Source organism: Apostichopus japonicus, chromosome 19 (genome assembly GCF_037975245.1).
Source record: "Apostichopus japonicus isolate 1M-3 chromosome 19, ASM3797524v1, whole genome shotgun sequence".
In the NCBI taxonomy this organism is placed as follows: domain Eukaryota; kingdom Metazoa; phylum Echinodermata; class Holothuroidea; order Aspidochirotida; family Stichopodidae; genus Apostichopus; species Apostichopus japonicus.
In genome coordinates, this window is record NC_092579.1 from 27,230,204 (window position 1) to 27,249,030 (window position 18,827).

An 18,827-nucleotide genomic window follows, 5' to 3' on the forward strand; every position below is an offset into this window, starting at 1 on the left:
GTCGTGCGTTGACCTTGGACAGAGGGGCCTACCGTGAAAACGTACGGAACATTCATCCTTTTGAGAGTTCCTCCATGCATAACATTAATGAGGGAAATAGATCATCGCGTTTTACGAGGAGGGAGTTTGTTTTAGTTATTAGCATAACTTCTGGGTAATAGGAACTGTCACTCTTTTCTTGGAAAAAGTTTGGAATATGCGGATCAGGAAGAAAGTTGCGAGTTCCTCCCATGTATTAGATTAATGAGGGACCTAGATCATCACACTTTACGAGGATATCTCATACATTAGGTGTAAGAGAAGCGGAGAGTGTGAGGTTGAGGAAGGGTAGGGTAGGAGCAGGATGGGGGGGGGGGGATAAATGAAAATATATCCAGGTGGACCTGATAATTCGTTCTATATGTCATTTGAAAAGTGAAAAGTAAATATTACTGCCTGCTCTCGCTGATTTCTTTTTAATTTACGCTTATCGGAAGACTAATTGGGCCGATAACACAATGCTTCAAACAAAGAGATTCTTCTAACTTATTACTAAAAACTGTGTAACTTCATTCTATTTGGAAAAAAATACACTTCGGAGGCTCAATAGTTGGGAGACTCAATAGATTAATTAAGAAGAACAAAGATGACTGCGTGTCATGAGGAATTTTCCTACATTAGGATGGAATGGTATCGGGGTGTGTGGGGTTGCGTAGGAAGTTAAATGACGGTGTAACTAAGAAATAAAAAAAAAAAGTCATAAAATAACTACTGCCTGCTCTTGCTGATTTATTAATAAAATACGTGTCGCTAATCAAAAGATATTCCTTAACAAATGGGGTTCGAGCAGAGGGGGGGGGGGGGGGGGGGGTTGTGGTGGTGACAAGACGGATTGACGGGGAAGAATGTCTGGAAGTGCAGTGTAGGAAGAGAAGGGGCGGTATTTTTGAACGCTTTGGGTGAGTGTCTGAAATGATTCGTCATGATATATTATCGCGAGCGTTCAACATGCTGAAATAAAATGAATGAATGAGGAGAAATTCATGTCACTTTTCAAAACTTTAAAACAAATTGAGCGAATTCATCGTTGGTAATCTTGAAAATTTGATTTTATAACGGTCATAGTCCTGTTTCCCATATGTACCTTTCTCTTATGAAAAAGGGGGGAGGGCGAATCTGTACGTAAGTTAATCAGAAAATACTGATAATATGACACCAGAGATACTAAAAATTCTTTTCGACATTGTTAAAAATGATGTCCTCTAAGAGACACCGTAGAAAAGTTGCTCGGGTTGGTTTACTGCGATAGTGGCAAATGGAGACTGAAATCCGCACTAAGTGGACCTAATGTTATAGTCGTGCATTGACCTTGAAAAGAGGGGCCTACCGTGAAAACGTACTGACGATTCATTCTTTTATATCTCAACGAAACGATTCCACTGGAAACCGAAGTACAACTCAACACTTTAAGATGTGGTCATTATAACGTTTAAAGCATGGCCGGAATGAATATTAACGATTTTATCCCTTCTGTAGAATCAGAAGGACCCATATGCATGACACTGCATGACAAAAGAAAAATTCACCTCAAACTCAAAAAGTTAGACCGAAAAACTTTTACGACGAACAAAGGATTAAAACCTTTTGTTGTCCCTAAAAGTTTTTCGCTTTTCTATTGTTCCTCTGAAGTTGCAAACTGAGCGAAATAAGTGTCATAATAGGGCGCTCTCGACGCATCTTGCCAGTAATACGTGATTTCAAAGCAGTCAAATCAAACCTTTGTTTGTCATCTTGAGTTTTATCTTGACATTTATGAATAAATGGGTCAGTTTTGGCAAAAACTGCAGGAGTTACGGGGTTTTTTTAGGTGAAAAACTTGTTGTTGCAAAGGCGATAATCGTGTATCTTTTCTGGTAGTTCGCGACACGCTGATTACGAATCTGAAGTTTATTTTGGAATTGGGTGTTGTGTGGGCCGCGCAGGGGGGGGGGGGGTGAGGCCAAAAAAAACTGATTTATGATTTATGAAAAAAATAGAAATCATATAGACAAAAAGCCTTTCCCGGTCAGATAATTACACGAAATTGGTGTATAACAAAGACAAGGGTGTCTTCTACTCCACGTCTAATTTTAACGTCGATGGGTGTTTCAGAGAGGACAAGAGAGGTGGCTGAAAAGAGGGGGTTTTCCAAATTGTGCACTTATAAAGAACATGTATTTCTATGGGGTCCTTTGGGACCACGTATCTCCCGAACGGAAGCAGATATGGACCTGGGAGTTGCAGATTTTGGGCTCCTGAGCATCGATTACTCCCTGTTACGTCTCTTGGGCGAAATCGATTTGGGGGTCAATTTTGGCAATTTTTATTTGCGCCAAAAATAGGTGTTTTGTCTTGAAAAGTTAAAAAAGTACCTCTTTTTGGTACCCAATTCCAAAATAAACTTCAGATTCGTAATCAGCGTGTCGCGAACTACCAGAAAAGATACATATTTATCGCTTTTGCGACAAAAAAAAATTTCACCTCAAACTTAAAATAGTTAGACCGAAAAACTTTTACGACGAACAAAGGATTAAAACCATTTGTTGTCCCTAAAAGTTTTTCGCTTTTCTATTGTTCCTCTGAAGTTGCAAACTGAGAGAAATAAGTGTCATAATAGGGCGCTCTCGACGCATCTTGCCAGTAATACGTGATTTCAAAGCAGTCAAATCAAACCTTTGTTTGTCATCTTGAGTTTTATCTTGACATTTATGAACAAATGGGTCAGTTTTGGCAAAAACTGCAAGAGTTACGCACCCCTTACGGTTTTTTTTTAGGTGAAAAAACTTTTTGTCGCAAAGGCGATAATCGTGTATCTTTTCTGGTAATTCTCAACAGTTCTAGTGGCGCAGTTGGTAGTGCTCTGGACTGGAGAGACACAGACAAACTCCATGTCTCAGGTTCGATTCCCAGAGAGAGCATTTTGATTTTTTCTCTTTTCCTTCTTCCATTCTGGACTTTGAAGTTTAAATATTAGAAACGAGCATTAAGTCTCAACAGTTCTAGTGGCGCAGTTGGTAGTGCTCTGGACTGGAGAGACACAGACAAACTCCATGTCTCAGGTTCGATTCCCAGAGAGAGCATTTTGATTTTTTCTCTTTTCCTTCTTCCATTCTGGACTTTGAAGTTTAAATATTAGAAACGAGCATTAAGTCTCAACACTTCTAGTGGCGCAGTTGGTAGTGCTCTGGACTGGAGAGACAGACAAACTCCATGTCTCAGGTTCGATTCCCAGAGAGAGCATTTTGATTTTTTCTCTTTTCCTTCTTCCATTCTGGACTTTGAAGTTTAAATATTAGAAACGAGCATTAAGTCTCAACACTTCTAGTGGCGCAGTTGGTAGTGCTCTGGACTGGAGAGACAGACAAACTCCATGTCTCAGGTTCGATTCCCAGAGAGAGCATTTTGATTTTTTCTCTTTTCCTTCTTCCATTCTGGACTTTGAAGTTTAAATATTAGAAACGAGCATTAATTCTCAACAGTTCTAGTGGCGCAGTTGGTAGTGCTCTGGACTGCAGAGAGACAGACAAACTCAATGTCTCAGGTTCGATTCCCAGAGAGAGCATTTTGATTTTTTCTCTTTTCCTTCTTCCATTCTGGACTTTGAAGTTTAAATATTAGAAACGAGCATTAATTCTCAACAGTTCTAGTGGCGCAGTTGGTAGTGCTCTGGACTGGAGAGACACAGACAAAACTCCATGTCTCAGGTTCGATTCCCAGAGAGAGCATTTTGATTTTCTTCTCTTTTCCTTCTTCCATTCTGGACTTTGAAGTTTAAATACTAGAAACGAGCATTAATTCTCAACAGTTCTAGTGGCGCAGTTGGTAGTGCTCTGGACTGGAGAGACACAGACAAACTCCATGTCTCCGGTTCGATTCCCAGACAGAGCATCATGTCTGCGGTTAATGTCCAGACAGAGCCTTTTACTTTTCTGTTCTTTGGAGGGAGTGGAAGTATAAATATAAGAAACAAAGTTTTTCCAGAGGGAACCGAAATGGTGTAATTGGTTATTCCATCGTTCAGTAAGCGGTTGGTTTGGATTGCATCGGTTCAAGTCCCAGGTGAGTATTCGCAAAAGGAGTGCTGACAAGTGGATAAGGTGAATCCCGAAGGCGGGCGGTCCCCCTCCTCCTGGCAGGTGGACAAGGTGAGTACCGAGGGTGAGAGGTGAGAGGGGGAAGGTGAGAGGGGGTGAGGGTGCGGACAAGGTGAGGTCGCCTCCCCCCTCCCCCTGACAAGGTAAAGGCGCGGACAAGGTGAGTTTGCCGCCACCCCTCCCCCCTGACTAGCTAATCGAGGGGTGAGGGAGTAGTGGAGGAAATGTTTTACAAAAAAAGACTAAGTCCAAACAGCAGGATCTTTAAATATTTGTAAAGCTTTTGAAACCAGAGGCCCACCTAATGGTCTAGTGGTAAAGACTTTTGCTTTTGCATCTCAAGGTCCCTGGCTCAAACTCAATCTCTGCTTTTCCTTTTACAATACTCAAGTAAAAGGAAGGAAAAAAGGAAAAAGAAAAAGAAAAAAAAGTGATACTTTGAAATAATTTCTTTTTTTTAATGACAAATCAGTTCATGGACAGGATATACCTTCATCCCTCCCACCACAGTTAATACCCTTCAACTACCTGTCCAGAAACAGGTTATCCCTCATCAAATTATTATGCAAATACTAATCAAAACATGCAATATATATTTCATAAACATTCTTAGTGATACCTGCATCTACTATTGAGATGGTTGGGTGACAACAGACAGTTATTTCCTATAATGTTTCTATTATTTATAATATCAGCCTGGAGGGCAGTTATTAAATGATACTAAGCAGTCACATGTACATATGGGATAAGCCCTATGGCCTTTTTACTTTACACCAGGTGGCTATCCAATTCACACCAGTACATTCTTTTTGGACATTTTTTTTTTAAAACATTTGGAAGACCATTTTTAAATGAAGGGATAAAGAATGGATTTCTCCTAGATAAAAATAAAAACCCCATCTTACTTTAGCCAGACAGTGCTTGGATCCATAGGTTTGCTTGACAACAAGTTCCCAATAAAAAGGAGGTGACCTTCCATGGCTGCTTGAGTTTACAATACCATGGTTCCCCTGCTACCATCAATATCATTTTCTTTAACTTTCATTTATTAACTTAACCTGATTTTGAATTAGTTTTAGAAAACTCTTAATTTTTACATTTTTGCCCTCCAGTTTGAAAAAGGAAACAATACTACCATAGCACAAACAACATAAATGTGGAAAGGTTGCTCCCTTTCATTGCCGTCTTAATCGCCCCCCACCCCGCTCGGACTACCACACCCCAAATTATATACACGAAGAGTGCATTATTGAAAGTATCTTTAAATATAACCTTATCAGTAAACCTGTGCTACTGCAAACTGAAAATTCAATTCAAAGATTCTCCCTCTTCACTTTCAACACTTTCATTTCTCCTTCTTGATCCTTTGCCTCACCACCCACCCCCCCCACCCCTGGTCCTTCCAACTAATATCCAAAACTCCTGCCAATATCAAATTCAGTCACCTTAACATCCCCATAAAGTGTCAGTCGGTCAAGCACCACAATGTTTGTAGACCAAGAATCAACAACCGAAACCCATTTTTAAAATTTTAAAGCCCCATCAAATAAAGATGCTGTTTTTTCTTCTTTTACTCTAAACGAGATAAACACACTAACACCAAATCCAAAATATCTGAAATTCCACTTCCCATTTTGAATGTTCTTCAAATTTTTTGGGCCAAGCCACATTAAAAAAGTGAGTGTTATTCTTTTTGGCCTTGCTCCATCTTTGTGTTTGAATTGCAACAAGGTGTACTTTTCTCTACTAAAAAAACAAATCAAATCAAATAAAACTTAAATAAAAGATGATGACAGCACATGCAGGAGAAGAGTGAGAGCCCTCCCAAATACTACCGGCTTTTGTATACAAAAGACCTCACGGACCAGATTAAGGGTGAAGGAGTTACAACGATTTGAAGTTCCAAATAACCTGGACTAACCCATTTGACCTGACGTGTGTCATTTCTGTAGTCTTATGATGGATGTTTACGAAATGTGATATATCAATCTATGGGTGCCTCACCTGAATGCACCCGGAACCACGACATGCAATACATGCAGATATAATCATGTACCTGTATAACGCCAACATATACATACTGTAACAACCAAAACCAAAGAAGAGAGGAAAAAAAGAAAAATAACATCGTTGGTAAAGGATATCACTCCTATTCGCCTGCTGACATTCCCACTGGGGATTGCATTTGATCCTGGAGAGTCGCTACCTTTGGATCCTTTTTCCGACATCATGGCAAATCCCGTTACTTTTCACCCCCGCTCCACCATCCACCCAGACCCCCCTGCGCGGTCGATTTATTCTGTTCCAGTTTCATGTCCAAGGAGGGTAACTCTATATGGTTCAGAGCTATGTCAAAAAAGAGGGGTTTGCATGGTGACGGCTTAAAGTCCGGTGGGAATGCGGTGAAGTTGGGCTTGGCTGCCAGGTCCGGCTGGTTGGGTTGTACTGGTCAAACTGTTCTGCCAGCGGTCGATTGTCCTTCAGACCGAGTTGCGCCATTCCTTTGCGGATGGAAGGTTCATTGGAATCTGAAAAATGAACACAGAGAGGTTCTCGGTAAGCCATGGCCTCTTTTTTTTTTAAAGTATTCTTGGGTGGAGGGTATTTTCTATGGGTGAGGATAATCCGGAGGGTGGGGGAAGTCAATTCAATAAACTGTGAGAAACTTCATTGAATTAGGAACCACCTAAGGCCTTTTCTCATCATTTTCGTAAGTTTGTCACCTTGAGCTATGTGACAGTTCATAAGTAGGGGGGTTATATTCGAGTGGAGATTCGAATCCCTGAATAGAGAAAGTTTACAAAAACTTGTTAATTTGCAGTCATTTTTTGTTGTTGCTGTCACAAACAGAAATGGATACCCACTTTCTATTATTTGTAGATGACAGAGACTGGTTCAATCGCAGTCTACACGGCCAGATAAACTCTTTATATTTTGGCTTTTAATTTCTTTATTCTGACAAATTTCGATAAAATACGGCATTTTTGATCGGGCTTCTGATACTTCCTTGTGATCCCTGGACATCATACATTCAGCTACAAGCAAAAATAACTGTTGTCTGTCCTGTCCACCACAATAATCCTATTGTAATATTTTCAGACCCTAAGGGATAATAGGTCTCCCCCAACCCCCCACCCCCTCCCAAAAAAAGGGTGAAAAAGGGCGGTGCTGCATCCAACCGAATGAATCTTTTCACTCATTGTTTAACCAAAGAGAAAAATTTGTGAAAGAAAACAACAGATTATTAATATAAATGCCATATTTCTCTGAATCATTGTCTATGCTCTGATGGAATACATTTGTTCCAGTAGCAGGGTTCAATTCCCAGGTTCCAAATGGACATGGCAGTTTAATCTGCATTTTCCTGACGATCAGACCCAAAAGAGAACATCGATATGTCTCTCCACCGTTATCCCAAAGAAGAAACCTTTCAGAAACTCAAGGGTACTAAAGGGATTTCTTTTAAATTAACCAGGGTCCTACACAAAATTAACAGGGTAGTAGCATGATGGTCTCTGCCTGGTTCCCCCCTCCCCCCACCCAATTTCTTTTCTTAAATTTTTGGTATTCATCCTTTCATATATAGTCCATCTTGCATTTTGCCTTTTGAAAAACAAGAATCCTTAATCTTCATCCAAAGCAGCAAAAAGTTTCTTTCCAAACACAGTAAATTGATTATTATTTTTATTATTATGATTATTATTATATTATATAAGTACATACCTAGAATGGAGGCCGCTTGAGCAGAGTACTTCAAGCCGTTGATATCTTGCGCAAGAGTGTCCAATTCCTCTACCTCTACCTATTGATTAAATGAAACCAAAATCTAATCATGATGTCTTCCACATTAAGTTTTTTAGGGAGTGTCACTACCCGACAAGCCCTATAGGGTTTTTTAGTACACTTCCTTTCACAAGTTTTGTTTCTTATCTCCTTCTATGTCATATGTCATACTTATGTTAAGATAGAACAAAAATAAATAAATGAATTGAAATAAATGAAATTAGTTACATTTTTTTTAAATTCAAGTAAAAGCTTTGTTTTTGTTGTTGTTGATATCGAATCAAAAGGAGTTTAACCCCTGGTCGACCTGACGAGAGGTCCTACGGGGGATAATAAGTTTGTTTTTATAGAATAGACATTTTTTTCCCTTTTTTTTCTTGGAATAGTTGTCTATGTTCAGTCAGGGAATTGCTGGTAAATGAAGTCTTATATATTTACATTGGACAGGATAGCCATAATCATACCCGAGGTCGGAGTCGAAGAGCCAATTAGGGAGTGACTTCTAAAGGACAGGAATTTCTAAGTACTGAGGATTGTGGAGACGGAGTGGTTTCTATTGTTTGGGTAGGGAGTGGTTGCAGTTTCTATTGTTTGGTATGGGAGTGGTTGCTACTTTATGTTTTAATCAATCAGTCATTGTTGGAGTTGTTTGTTTTGTTCTGTATATATAAGTATACTTGGAGTCGGGGCCTAGACCCATTTAGGAAAGGATTTTTTTAATGGAATGAGACTTTAAGTAGTAACAACTGTGAATACAGAAAGGGTTTGGTTTTTGTTGCGACTTGGTATTTCAGGGGGAGGTCTTCAATCAAAGTGTCGTTCTCGAGGTTGTTTTTGTATAACTTGGTGTTGAATTCTCCAAGTCGGGTGAAAGTAGATTTTGTGTTTCCTGCACGGAGAACGTACAAAGTAGCAATATAGGTAGGGATTTTGAGTGCGAGTCGATAAGCTGTGGTGTGGATTCTGTTTAAAATTTGTTTATTGGGAATAGAGATGGTAAGCAGGGAGATGCTCCCGTAACTGAGAATCGGTTTAACTTTTGATTTATAGATTTGGATAATTGTTTTCGGAGGGAAGTTATATTTGTGTGAGAGAATTTGGAATGGAAGTTGGAACCAGCAGCGTCCTGCAGTTCTGTTACAATGTAGATTAAACAATAATTTGCTATCGAAAGTGGCACCGAGGAAGGTTGCATTAGGAGTAGCAGTGATTGAGGTGTTGAAAAGATTAATTTTGGAAATATGGTTATGGTATTTTGAGTTTATTATGGAGAAATTGGCTAGGTTATATTTTGAGGGATTTATTTTTGTTCTCCACATTGAGCACCAATTTTCGAGATGTGTAATTGCTCTTTTAATATTTAGTTCCGTCATATAGATATTTTTACTGCTGCTCCAAATGGCTATGTCGTCAGTGTACTGACTATAGTTGCATTTAGATAGAGGGGGGATGTTCAAATCATTAACAAATAGGGTGTAGGGGAGGGGCTGAGAACAGCGCCCTGAGGGGTGCCTGCACGAAGTGGAATAGGTTTTGAGTATTGGTCTTTGTAGTATTTTTTTGTGTTGCGCTCACTAAGGAAAGATGAAAGAAGTCTGGTGTAATTGGAGGGGAGATTAAATTTAAGTAGTTAAATTCTTATGCCGTTGTGCCAAGTTTTGTTGAACGCCTTTTCGGCATCAAGGAAGAGGGCAGTGGTATCATGTTTTTTTATGAAGCCGATGCGAATTTCTTTGGAAAGGCGGAAAGTTTGGTTTATTGTAGATTTGTGTGCTCGGATTTAGCCTGATTGATACGGGCAAAGTGATTATTTTGCTCTAGGTGGGTTCTGGTGCGGCTATCTATAATTCTTTCGAAAATCTTACCTAAGGCTGGGAGGAGACTAATTGGTCGATAGTTTTGAATTTTGGTGTATCTTTACTTAGTTTCTGTATTCAAATCATTTTGGCGGATTTCCACAGGGTTGGGAAATAACCGATTCTAAGGAGATTGTTAAATAATGGGAAAATATGAGAGTTAATGAATATCGGAGGCAGACGGAGGGAATCTTTTAGCATTAGGTCATTTATGTTGTCAAGATCAGGGAAGGAGGCATTTTTGCATATTTAGTGGCACTATACCAATCGTTTATATCGCAAGGTCGTCGGATTTAATATTAATGTCGGCTTTTTGGAAGGTGTATTGTACTAATTCAATTTCAAAATTTGCGATATTAAGTTTTTCTTCAGTGGCGATTTTATTTGTTATTTCAATTTTATGGGTAGATTTGGTTACATTCGCATAGGTTCTTTGTTCTTGTTGTTTGTTATTAGCTTCAGTTTTAGCTTCTTTAAATTTTGGGCATCCTTTGTAAAGGGCGGCATGAGTCCCTGAGCAATTGGCACATTTTGTGTTTTCTTTTTGTTCGGGACAGTCTCTAACTCTGTTGACCGTTTTCGTCGCCGCTGGAGGCATGTCCAGCACCTAGCTAACCAATTCTGGCGAAAGTGGTTAAATTATATCTACCTGAATTGCAAAAGAGGTCTGAGTGGACGAGGGTCACGGATAATCTGGCAGTCAGTGACTTGGTTTTAGTCTTAGATGAAATGACTCCCCGTAACCTCTGACCGTTGGCGCTGGTTGTTAGTGTTAACTGTAGTAGAGATGGGTTAGTTAGGTTGGTAAGAGTTAAGACTAGGACTACCGAGCTGGTTCGTCCTATTACTAAGATTGTTTTACTTGAATCTGCATTCTCATCTTCTTAAGTGTTTGAACACAATGCATTATCGTTGAAATTCCAAGTAAATATAGTTGATGTGTTCTATCTTCGTTATTGAGCTGTCAGGTGTGTGAGGCTTTATAGTTATTTACTTGGTTTAGAAGACGTCACAATTTTGATTTCTAAAGCTGTTATGGAATTTAATGTACAGCCATGGGGTGGTTTAGTTATTGTAGGCATTGTTATACTTGAATATGACGTATTCCAGTGGGGGGAGTGTCATCGTTGCCGATGTGTGCTATTTGCTTAGCGTGACCAAAGGGAAATTTCCACTTGGTCGAGGTCGGGCAGAGGTCATTACTGCCCATTTACTGGTTGCCTTTCATATCCACCTCCTTGATCTGCATACTTATGTAATCGACGTACAATTACGTATTCGATGTATACTTGCATATTTTGTGAGGTACACGTGCTTCATTCCTCTCCTGGTTCAGAGAGGCGTCGCATGTGTTCCTGTAGCACTGTTCCTTAGTATGTAAGTATTCTCAATATATAAGTATTATGGGGCTTGATATTGTAATTGTATATCTATTTTAATATGGCATAATAGATATTTGCCTTTAATGTGATTTTGCTGTATGCTTGTGCTTGTTATTTTGATTGCCTTTTTTGTGTATTTGTTGTTTGCTTATTTGTAAGAGTATCTGGAGTAGAATATCTCACCAGAGGTTACTTTTTGTTGGTATTCTGTACATTCTCCAGAAAGTCGCCGTTAACCCCGGAAAGTCGCTGTTAACCCCAGAAAGCCGCAGTTAATCCATGTAAACCCCTGTACACCGCAGTTTGTCGTGCTGTTGGTTTTGCCCGGTAACGATTGTAAGTTAAGTTATAATTATCAAGAATGTAATTGTTGCCAATCTTTCTCTATGTCTTGTTTCATGTTACCAAATGTTATAGTTTTACTTCTTCCTTTTGTGCATTATTTATAAGGAGAAATATTATGCATTATCATGTTATTATTGATTTGTTCAATTCATGTGTTTATTTCACCAATGTTTGTACATTGATGTTTTGATATCTTTACTTTCTAGTATTCATTGTGGTCTTGTTGAAACCACGCGTGTAAATAAATGGATTAAAACCTACAACCACCTGTTCAGCTTCATTGAGCGTCGTCTCGGTGACAGTGAAAAAAAACTCTGTGGTTTTTGCTACATCTGAGACATCTGGTTTGATTTTTGCAAGTATGGTGGGTGTGTCAAAATAGTTGACATTTGAACATTGAGTGATTTGGGGGGATTCGTGGTATTCTTCTGTTTTGTGTTTAGAGTATCCTAAGTAGAAACCTTGTTAGATTAGGGATTGTTGAGGTTCTTGTTCTTCAAACGTTATTTTTACTTTCCAAGTTGGATTGTTTGTGGCGTGACTAATGAGTCTTTTAGTTGTATTGGGGTGTATTCTTGGTCTTTGAGTTCTTGTTCAATATCTTTGATTGAATTTCAGGGTTTATGCCACAGGCTACTACAGAGAAGTTTCTTTGTCTTACTTTTTTGGGGATTCTTGGTTTGGGGTTGCCTAGTTTAGTCTTTTGAGTCCATGGTTTCAGGAGGATATTTGCAGATTTAGGGTTATGGGGGTGGTTAGGATGTTGTTACTATGAAGATCGTTTATATTTGAGATCATGGCATTTGGTTTTTCTTCATTGATTAGTATAGCAAGGGTTATTGGGTTTTTTGATAGTTGTGGTAAGATTCCTGATACAATGATTGTTTGAGCGGACTTTTTGGTGGTTGGTTTGGAGTAAGGATGTGGGCTTATTTCAACAGAGTTTGGACGTTGTCTTTTTCTGCTATTTTTGTACAGGGATTCAGTCATTAATGTCTATGTCAAAATCAGAGAGGTTTAGGTTTTCGACTAGGGGGGCCGTTATAGGTGGGTTAGGGATTGCCATATTGGCAAAACAGCTCCTCCCTACGGGTTTTAAATGGCTTCTATACAATGAAATTGATTGGAAAAAAAAACGGAAAACTATTCGGAGACCCCGGGTGAATGCCGTCCTAACACATCCTACTCCTAGCTCTGACTACTTACACACTATCGTTATGTTAGGCTAGCTCAAAATTATTAGCGCTAACACATCCTACTCCTAGTTCTGACTACTTACACACTTAAGCCCGGGTCACATCTGCGCGATTCAACACGCGATTCAACTCGCAATACAATTGAAGTTGAATCGCGTAGTTAGACACGGGTATCAACTTGTTGCGCAATAAAAGTTGCGCCGTCGATTTGGGTTGATTTGCAATAGAGCAATGTCCTAATCAGCGCAACTTCTTTGAAGCAACTTTTCTGATGCGCGTGATTTTAGTTGCGAGTTGAATCGCGTGTTGAATCGCGCAGATGTGATAATTACCAACAAATTATCACAGCACTTCTCTTCAATTAAGCACAAACAGACCACACTAATTAGCTACTCATTCCACCAAACTAAGCCACAATGTCTCTTTAAATTATCACGAAACATAACACACCAATTACCGACTGGTTCCAACAGGCTAAGGCACCGTGTCTCCTACATTAAGCACTGATCTTGACAACAATCAACTGTTGAGAGGACAAGACTGATGTTAATGATTCTGGCTCACAATGATGTTTCCCTTGAAACTTGATTTTTCTCCAATTTCTGTTAAATCACCTCCAGATAACATTTCCAGATCTATCTGTAGAGGACAGGCTTGAAGGATCTTCTCGTATTTGGTGGAGTTGCGATCTTTACCAAACAAAACGTTTCCTCTCACGGTATCATTTTGGATCCAAGCTTGTTGAGCAATATAGGCCACAGATCTCTGATGAAAGGAGAGGAATACATAACAAGTAAGTCACTTTTCTTCAAAGTAACAGCAAAAGTAAAAATGTCAAACCCTACAACCAAACTGTCAGCCGTGAGACAAAAGATGTGTACCCTTCTAGAGGGGCATTTTGTGAAAGAAATGGAATTATATGGTCAGATCAAAGTTATTGGACACTGGCTTGAACAACTCTCAAAAAAGACCTCACTAAATACCAACTCGTTCCATCAAACTAGGTACAATGTCTTATTAATTTACCACAAACCAGACCACACTAATTGGCAACTCTTTCCAACAAACTGAGGCAACAATCATCAATTTAAGACAACCAAAATACTTATTACAAATTCATTCCAACAAACTAAGGCAACGGTCTCATTAATTTAGCACAAAACAGACCACACTCATTAGCAACTCATATCAATAAACTAAGGCAGAACTTATCAATTTAATACAAACACACCACCAATTACCGACTGGTTCCAATTACCGACTGGTTCCAATAGGCTAAGGCTGAGGTCTTATACATTTAGCACAAAAACAGGCAACACCAAATACCGACTGGTTCAAACAGGCTAAGGCACAATGTCTCCTACATTTGGCACAAAACAAACAACACTAATTAAAAACTAAAACCAATAAACTAAGGCACCATGTCTCAATAATTTAGCACAAAAACAGACTACATTAATTAGAATCTCATGCCACTAAACTAAGACACCAATTAGCTTCATTTTGATGTTGTCATGGTTGCTTGGAATGAATGGAATGTGTAACTCTGTTCAAACCATATCATGGAACTTATTCAGCCTTTCTGTAAGAATAGTAGTTTAGCACAAAAAAAATCACATCAAATACCGACTGGTTCCAACACGCAAAGGCACCGTGTCTTGTACATTTAGCACAAAAACAAGAACACACCAAATACCGACTGGTTTCAACAGTCTAAGGCACCGTGTCTCATTAATTTAGCACAAAAACAGACCACACCAATTACCGACTGGTTCCAACAGGCTAAGGCACTGTGTCTCGTACATTTAGAAAAAATCAGACCACACCAAATACCGACTGGTTCCAACAGGCTAAGGCACTGTGTCTTGTACATTTAGCAAAAAACAGACCACACCAAATACCAACTGGTTCCAACAGGCTAAGGCACTGTGTCTCGTACATTTAGCACTGATCTTGACAACAATCAACTGTTGAGAGGACAAGACTGATGTTAATGATTCTGACTCACACTGATGTTTCCCTTGAATCTTACTTTTTATCCAATTTCTGTTAAATCACCTCCAGATTGCACTTTCAGATCTCTCTGTAGAGGCCAGGCTTGAAGGATCTTCTCGTATTTGGTGGAGTTTATGATCTTTCAACCACTTGTTCTAAACCTGATCCAGCTTCATTACAGACATCCAAGACCCACAATTTTCCTTCCATTTTCTTCACCTTCTTCTTTCACCTGAGACAGTATTGTAAAAGATAAGAAGATGTCATATATTGGAAAGCAGATACTGTAGACATTGCAACTAGACTCAATTTTATAGACTCCCTCCCTTCCTCCCCTCCCGACTACCTAAACAACCCTGACTGCTGCCTCATTGATATAACTATGTATAAACAAATGTATATCATCGTGGTTTAATGGCAGAAAGAAACAAAACGAATACCAGAGCTTAAATATTTCTGTGTTACTATAGTTAATTGTGCATACCCAAACGAAAGCATTACAGAATCTTCAATGTCTCAGACCTCCAGCAGGATGTACAGTCACAGTTCATGGAGTCTTCTTGTGAATCAGTGTGGCCAATGCAATGCTGTAAAGACGAATACAAAAGCAATATGTATAGATATATACCTATGGTGTGAAATAAATTTTGGTATTTTTTGTTTAGTAGTTTTACATAAGATCATCTTCCAGTTTGCGTATGCAGATACCTTTCCGATGAATGTTTACAAACATGAATAAACTGTACCTCTTTTTGTTACTAAGTGCCTGTTTATTTTTAATACTTGCAATATGAATCATTAATGAACCTTACTAGACATTGCTTTCAAACATTTGGAGTACTTCATTAAATGCCAAAACTTCCTTTGATGTACATTGTTCACTATAATAGTAAGGAATGAATTCAACACAATTTTGAGAACATTTCATCAGCCAAACAATTTTCAGTGTACACTTAGCAAAGATGAAAACTGGCTTTTCAGCCTTACACAAGTACCAACAACATATTGTTATATTCATGGTACTGTAAACCCTCATGTGCTTCCATGACTTCTAGCACAGGTCTGTGTAATAATATTCTATATCAACAAGGACAGAGGTACTATATATTGTACTTATCTCTCAATACTCTTAATATGTGTTTACCATGAGTCATGTTCCTCACAACTTTCAATCAATGTTTTCAAATTAAAAACCAAATTAAGGACAATTACGTAACAATGAGAGGTCGACTTAGCAAAGTTTAAATCCGGTTTAATAATAAGCGAAGTTTCAGTGAAACAGTTCTGCCGACCATAAAATCATACCTTAGGCATCAAAAGAAGTCTATGATCTGATAAAGATATGCGGAGAGTTGGATCAATACTGTTAAGCCTAGCTTCAGGTCAAAATTATGCTACTTTATCAAATTAATACATGTATATCAATTTAGTTGCCTACGCTAGGTATTAATATGAGCTTGCATGGAGAGTTTTCTCCATATTTGAGCTATCACCAACATCACTTAGACCGCAGAGCTAAAAAGTTGGTTTCCTCCCCTAAAATTTCAGGGAGGAAACTAAGGTTTTTATTCTTGGAAGTTGGAGAGGAAACCGACGCTTTTCCTGTCCGGAACTAACAGTGGACGGCCTTGCCTATCTGACATGATAGAAATAGAAAAAATAGCAAAGAGAGAGAGCTTTCATCCTAAGCTAGTTTTTCTGGCTTCGAGTTAGTTTCTTGAGCCTTGAGAATGTGTTACTGTGCCATAAGTGCTAGATCAGATGGCATAGGCTATGGTAGGCTACTCTGGTAGGAATTTAAAGTCAATTAAGTTAGGCCTAACTGTACTAGCCTTAACCAGAACGTAATTATGTCCAACCAGCTAGGTCTAGTATTCTGTAGGCAAATATAAAGTGACTTATTTTACTTACATAAATAGTCTAGTGAATATCATATTAGGCCTAGGCCAATACTGTGGCATAATAGCATTCCAACTTACTATAGACGCCAGTGCCTACGTGAGCTAGCCTACCGTTAGGCCTAAGCGAACATATTATATGATAGGCTAGCCTAATTTATCACGCTCGCTGACTCAAACAATGTGAAGTACTAACTTGCTCCACAAAACTAAGAACAACCTTCGAGCTGGTGAATATATCTGCCATCCACATTCTTTGGCAGTTACTCCCCATACAGAATAGGCTACAAATTACAATTACGTATGAATTATTAGCCTACGGCTGTCAGGAAGCGAACTGCACTGCTCGTGCAACGTTTCGTGAGCTTTTATATACAGATCATAATTCGCGCTCCTTAGCCTAAACCTTTGACCACGACCGCGTGCGACTGACCGAAGATAAACTAACAATAACATGCTAGATGTATATCCATTAAAATCATTACATTTACAACGAAACAATTCAAATGGTCTCATAATATAGGCCTAACGTCATTAAACATGTTGGTCAAGATAATTTATTGATTTCGCTGAGAATCTCGTCACAAAAATTGATAATCTATGTCCCTCATTAATCTAAAGCATGGACGAACTCTCAACATTAAGCATATTCCAAAGTTTTTGCTACAGAACCTACTACACACAAATTATGTAAATGTCATTGAACGGCATCCGTAGTGACATCGTTTTTTGGTCCACATTTGAGTTTCCATCATATCTTTAATCTGCTTTTCATACATATCTTTTAATGTGATTGTTATAATGACCACAATCTAATGACTTTTGAGTCGTTTTTCTGTATCCAGTGGAATTGTCTCGCTGAGATATAAAAGGATGAATTTTCCGTACGTTTTCACGGTAGGCCCCTCTGTTCAAGGTCAATGCACGACTATAACATTAGGTCCACTAAGTGCGGATATTGGTCTCCATTTGCCACTATTGCAGTAAACCCAACCGAGCAACGTATCTACGGTGTCTCTTAAAATACATCATTTTTAACAAAGTCGAAAAGAATATTTTAGTCTCTTTGGTGACATTTTAAAAATATTTCTGATTACATTACGTACAGATTCGCCCTCCCTCCTTTTCTATGAGAAAGGTACATATGGGAAACATGACAATGACCGTGATAAAATCATTTTCAAGATTACTAGGGATCAATTCGCAAAATTTGTTTCAAAAAATGGTTGAAAAGTGACATGAATTCCTCCTCATTCATCCATTTTATTTGAGCACGTTGAACGCTTGCGATAATTTGTCATTACGAATCATTGCAGACCTTCACCCAAACCGTTAAAAAATACCGCACTCACCCCTTATCTTCCTACACTGCGCTCCCAACAGTGGCGGAGCGTCCATACAGTCAGGGGCGGATGCCTCCCACCCCCCTGACTGACTCAAATGGACTGCTGGCGCCCTTTTCAGCTATTTACCACTTTTAACTTATTCGCGAGTATTGACATTTTTATTGCGCTCTTATCTACCTATTGACATTTGTCACATTTTGTTGGCGATGACACCTATTTATTCTTCGTTTTTCTGCAAATTAGCAAGGCCCGAAAGGGTCATTTCCGGCGATCTAGGGAGTTTCTTGACTCAAAAAATTTCTGTACGCTCCGTGCCAACCTGTGGTGGCGCTCCCCTTAGATAAAGTCGAAAGCGCCCATACAGATCATTCCGCGAGTCGCCCACTCTGACCAATACCCCTAGCTCCGCCACTGGCTCCCAATCATTCTTCTCCGTCTATCCGTCTAGTATCCCCCACCCCCTTACCAACCGCACCTCGTTTGTTAAAGGAATATCTAATGATTAGAGACACTAATTCTAATGTTAAATCAGCAAAGAGCAAGCAATAATTATTTTATCACTAAGATTTTTTTTAAATTTCTTAGTTACACCGTCATTTAACTTCCCACTCAATCCTACACTCCTTGATACCCTTCCATCCCAATGTAGGAAACTTCATCGTTACACGCAGCACACAACGACCTTTGTTATGATCCTTACTGAGTCTCTCAACTTAAAAGCATGTTTTTTCCCGAAAAGATTAATGAAAGTTACACAAGCATCTCTTTGTTAAAGCATTGTATAATCGGCTTAGTCTTCCGATAAGCGTAACTTAGGGTTGAAAGAAATCAGTGAGAGCAGGCAGTAATGATATTAATTCTCACATATATATTTTTTCAAATGTCTTATTGAACGAATTATCATCAGCCCCCTG

At 39.0% G+C, this 18,827-nt stretch overlaps 1 protein-coding gene across 13 annotated transcripts; it reads right to left on the reverse strand.

Moving 5' to 3' along the window:
• Positions 1-4,549: 4,549 nt before the first annotated feature.
• LOC139959441 (uncharacterized) lies at positions 4,550-17,474 on the reverse strand. 13 transcript variants are annotated; one of them, XR_011790117.1, is made up of 6 exons: positions 16,764-16,974; positions 15,154-15,256; positions 14,707-14,901; positions 13,289-13,439; positions 7,836-7,908; positions 4,550-6,640 (listed from the first exon to the last, which is right to left on the reverse strand). XR_011790117.1 is itself a non-coding variant. In XM_071957079.1 (6 exons), the coding sequence occupies exons 4-6, from the start codon at positions 13,299-13,301 to the stop codon at positions 6,459-6,461; spliced, it is 324 nt and encodes a 107-aa protein (XP_071813180.1). In that variant the 5' UTR covers positions 13,302-13,439; positions 14,707-14,901; positions 15,154-15,256; positions 17,456-17,474; the 3' UTR covers positions 4,550-6,458. The 13 variants fall into 13 exon arrangements, 11 of the variants coding, with proteins under 11 accessions (XP_071813180.1, XP_071813177.1, XP_071813178.1 ...); XR_011790116.1 differs by having other exon boundaries at positions 7,836-7,914; positions 16,764-16,973; XM_071957079.1 differs by lacking the exon at positions 16,764-16,974 and adding an exon at positions 17,456-17,474 and having other exon boundaries at positions 7,836-7,914; positions 13,239-13,439.
• Between the last annotated feature and the right edge of the window lie 1,353 nt (positions 17,475-18,827).

Bases quoted from the DNA above. Each gene is read 5' to 3' on its own strand.
- LOC139959441 (XM_071957079.1), bottom strand. From the start codon at position 13,301: ATGTTATCTGGAGGTGATTTAACAGAAATTGGAGAAAAATCAAGTTTC. The intron at 7,915-13,238 runs GTGAGCCAGAAT...TTTAATCAATAG, and splicing joins GTTTCAAGGGAAACATCATT to GTAGAGGTAGAGGAATTGGA. The intron at 6,641-7,835 runs GTATGTACTTAT...TTCATTTTTCAG, and splicing joins TCAAGCGGCCTCCATTCTAG to ATTCCAATGAACCTTCCATC.